A 4530-nucleotide genomic window follows, 5' to 3' on the forward strand; every position below is an offset into this window, starting at 1 on the left:
ATGACGAAATGCTCTGCGTATTTACAATAGAAATCGATACGGATAACTCGACCTTGATAAAAATGACGTTGGTCGACAAGTTACGTGAATATCTTTTTGCAAACATAAAAATAATTTCCTCGAAAATAAAAATCATAACGTTATCCAATAGTCTAGTACTGGATGTTACATTCTACAATATGCGCGTTGCATATAGAATATTAATATTATAATATATATATTACATGTTATTATTTTAATTATACGTAGATATGATATGATATATAACATCATTTTCGTTACGTTTCATTTATATTTCCTCTCGAAATATTCATCCGTTTTTTAGCATTCATTCCGTTCTGTTAACTCATGAAAAGTGCGCACGTGGGCAGGTGTCGTCGATGTGTCAGTCCGCTCTATATTTTCTTCGTTTTCTTTAAAATCAATTTTCTCTGCATCATTAAACGGTAATTATAATTCATCATTAATTATTATGTACGTATACAATACATCTAATTTACAGTAACGGTCCATTACTATGAGTACTAGATGACACGACCACGTATTCTCGATGGACCCGGCACGTGACAAGGCCACTTATTAACAATTGTCGTCTGTGTAGCTTCAGTGGCCTTACTTTAAACTTAGAAGCGTAAAAAGAGAAAAAAGAAGAAACTTAAAGTAATTTATAACTCATCCCCTAACATGTCTACTAATTACGATCCTCTGTCAACTGAGTTGGGTAAATGGACCAAGTCAATGTTAATTGATTTCGTCTTGTCCAAATCACTTCCAACTGGTGTTAAACTAAGTGATGATTTATCGCTAACACTTAATTGCCCGCCTGATTTCGTTCTTCCGCCATCTAACTCACTGGATGTTGCAAATTTAGTACAATCAATCGTTTTCGAAATCAAAAATATCTCCGTGAATAATTTGAAAATGCACGACAAACTCAACCACGCTGGTGTAATGGGATCCGCTTCTAATGCTGTTAACCCCAAAATACCTCTAATTGGTAAGCCAATGCAAATAACCCAACCAACGTATAATTATGTGATCTTAACTGTAAAATGACCCCCATCAACTATACTTTAGAAGTTTATTATTGGATCCGATTGTGTAAAATCTACAAAAATTTCTGATGTGCCTATCCGTAAGTATGCAGATATATTTGTCTCAAAACTGGATACATACGTTACCAACGCGATGCTCACATTTGAACAGTTTCCTACACTCGATGATATCACTTAGCTAGTGATCAAGTAACCAATTTATATTTCCTTTCGTGTTCAGTAGTTTCTCCACAACCTAAATAAAGTATTGGATCCATAATTTTGGTCTATAAGTGTCACTGTGGTGTTTCTGGAGTCGCCTTCAACCAAGTATGGTGTTTAACTCAGCTCACTCGACTCAAAAAAACTAATTGAAAAGTTAAATTCTAATGTACCACTTGGCTTTTACCAAAACTGTAGAAGTTTAAGATCCAAACTTCATATATTTAAATTTATCTGTTTTTCATTACATTTTTGTTTGTTTAACTGAAACATGAATAGTTTTTATGGTAGTGAATTAGGTTTATCAAATTATTTTATTTTTCGATGTGATAGAAATAGTTCAGTGAGTAATTCATGTAAAGGTGGTGGTGAGCTCATTGCCAATCGTGATGAAACTACATATAACTTAATGCCAGTAACGATTAACAATGTCGAATATGTACTCGTGAGGTTTGCTACCAACAATGTTACTTTTGCCGTTAGTTCCGTCTATATTCCTCCTATCAGGCATATTCACATATATGAATCATTTATGTGTACCGTCCAAGCTACAATCTCTATTAATACTGATTGTGAATTTTTATTTCGTGGTGATTTTAATATTTCAGATTGAAACTGGTCCAATATTAGCTATGGCATCTCGTGTAGTTCAGTCTCTAGTCCTGGAATACATTGTGTTTCTGAAATATTTGCATGTCTCAACTTTATCCAACTAAATAGTGTACTTAGTTACACAGTTAATCTTGTATTTTGTACTATTATTATTCGTGTTAATTATATAACCTTTACTGTTAAACAGCTTCGTTTAAATTTGTGTAACGTCCACTTGTATTTAATATTTTATTTCTATTAACTATGTATATTGGGCTCCTGGCCCGAAAATAAATAAATAAACATAATATTACATTATATAATACTGTTGTAATATATTTTAATGTTATCATTATTATTCATTTTTTTCCGCCAATAGTTACGACGTTTATTAATCGTCAATAAAACGGCGCGATCGCTTGTATGACATTAATGTGTCGTAGTCATTTACGTCTCATATCAGTTATCTGTCTAATTTCGGTTTTCCACACAAGACTGATGCGGAATACAATGATTGGTATGTAACACGTGCAGATCGTGTTGAGCGCTACTCGCAGAGCCGACGCCTTCTCGCCGTAAATATTGATAACCACATGTGCACCACGAAGTATTTTTAACGTTTCCAAAGTTCCCCGTACAAACTGCGTATAATAAATAATAATAATACATGGTGCCAGATTAAAACAAGCAGTGTGAGTAATGTTTCCGAATATTTTATGACTTTTCCAACAACAATGTTTTTTTTTTCTCTATATATTTATTTTATTTTATTGAATAAATTCGATACGTTTTATGAACGTGATATCAGCTGTAATAATAATCTCACGGGGTGCACTTGAAGTCGGCGCCGTTATACTTGTGTACCATTGGTTTTATAACACTGTTGTTCAGAAAATGTCGAATCGTAATTCGGATTTCGAACAATCGCAACACCGCGTTTTAAAAAAAAATATTTTGTACGATTTTCGAGGTTGGTTCTTCACGCGCTAAAACAAACATTTTATTGATCAACAATCGTAAAACCACAATTTGGGTTACCAAAAAAAAAAAAAACAGTTTAATCAAGTTCTCAGATACACGTGGGTTAAAATTAATTTTATCTACGTGGCGATGTCTGATTAAGATACACAATTAATCACATTCGATCCTACGTATTTCTATAAATATAAACGTACGCATTGTGCAGCAGCAGCAGCAGCAGCAACCCTTATAATACGGTATAATAATACACTGGTCTAAGAACAACGTGAACGTATCGCATATGCATAACGTGTGATTTATCCGAGTTCGCGTATTCACCACTTTTATTGTTATCTAATTTCACCGCAAAGCGCAACAGAACGTTATCTCGCTGACACCGGTCGAGGGCACGTTATGTAACTGCGTTCGGTTCGAATGCGTTAGTGGTACGTTTTGTGGTCCGCAGGTGAATATTCGCTCCGGTGGTGCACGTCGTGCGAAGAAATATAAATCCGCGCGTGAGATATATTACGCCGCGTACGTGTTTTCGTTTTTTAATAAGAAAAATTGCGCGTACGATACTTTGAGCTGGTGACAGCCTTTCAACGGGGGCGGTCGCGGTTTATTTCGCGTGTATGACATTAACGCGATAAACTCTCTAAATATTCTTCTGCCGAAAAAAATAGCTGTCGACGGAGGGACGGGGAGGAAAGCGTTTTTTAAATATTATACGTTCGAGGTCGTGATAATATCGTACACTTTCCCAAATACATAAATTACCTGCACACCGCGTTTTATACGGTGCAAATGTAAGACGCGTACAACAATATATCGTACGGTTTAACGTTGTTCGATGTGTACCGTTGTCACGCGGTGCGTGTCCGCAGATATTAAATCTGTCGCGGTTTAACTTTGGTCCGCCGAAAAACGTGTCGATCGCGCGGAGAAGCCTAACCCGGCGGCGAGGCGTAAAACACGTCGCAACATTATGATCCGTGTACACGTGTTTGGTGCAGGGACTGGAACCTATAGGTTTTTTTCGGTTCCGGTTTCGATCTTGGTTGTTCGTTTAATTTTTTAAGGGTTTCGGTTTTTTTAAAGATTAAGGGTTCTAAAACCGTTTAATTTCGGTTAATTCTGATTATTAGAGATTTATTAAAAAATAATATGAAATTATTTATTTATTCTTGTTTAAATTGTAATTGTTTCATTTCATGAAAATAGGAGGTATTACGAATAGTTAAAAAAAAGGAATTATAAATATATTAAATATATATATTATATTTCTTTGAGTTAGGTTAAGTTATTTTGTCCCGACTCATAGTAAGAATTTGTAAAATATTTTGTAATATTGTGAAATATTATGATTTGATGAAATAAATATCTTTAATTTAAAATTTAATTTTAAATAGGAATCAATGTTAATACTGGTTACTGTTGTAGCTACAAATTTTTTATAAACATTAATTATATTTAATACTTAATAGACAAGCTAGATTGATATACTTATTGTAAATTGTAATATATTAATAAACACACAAAAACAATAATAATAATAATAATAATATTAAAAATTTACTTATTATGTACATATAATATATAAATATATACACTATTACAGTTTACAACACAAAATAATAAAAACATAAAAAGATTTGACTTTTATTTTTCTGAGCCGACAAATGGATAAACAAAATAGTCATTACTATAGTTTTACTAGTCT

At 33.4% G+C, this 4530-nt stretch overlaps 1 protein-coding gene across 1 annotated transcript; it reads left to right on the forward strand.

Moving 5' to 3' along the window:
* The first annotated feature begins 315 nt into the window (after window positions 1-315).
* LOC112691461 lies at window positions 316-2071 on the forward strand. Its single transcript, XM_025565714.1, has 3 exons — window positions 316-446; window positions 503-997; window positions 1865-2071. The coding sequence occupies exons 2-3, from the start codon at window positions 685-687 to the stop codon at window positions 1867-1869; spliced, it is 318 nt and encodes a 105-aa protein (XP_025421499.1). The 5' UTR covers window positions 316-446; window positions 503-684; the 3' UTR covers window positions 1870-2071.
* Window positions 2072-4530: the final 2459 nt, after the last annotated feature.

This window comes from Sipha flava, unplaced genomic scaffold, assembly GCF_003268045.1.
Source record: "Sipha flava isolate LNK unplaced genomic scaffold, YSA_version1 615_pilon_pilon, whole genome shotgun sequence".
Taxonomy (NCBI): Eukaryota; Metazoa; Arthropoda; class Insecta; order Hemiptera; family Aphididae; genus Sipha; species Sipha flava.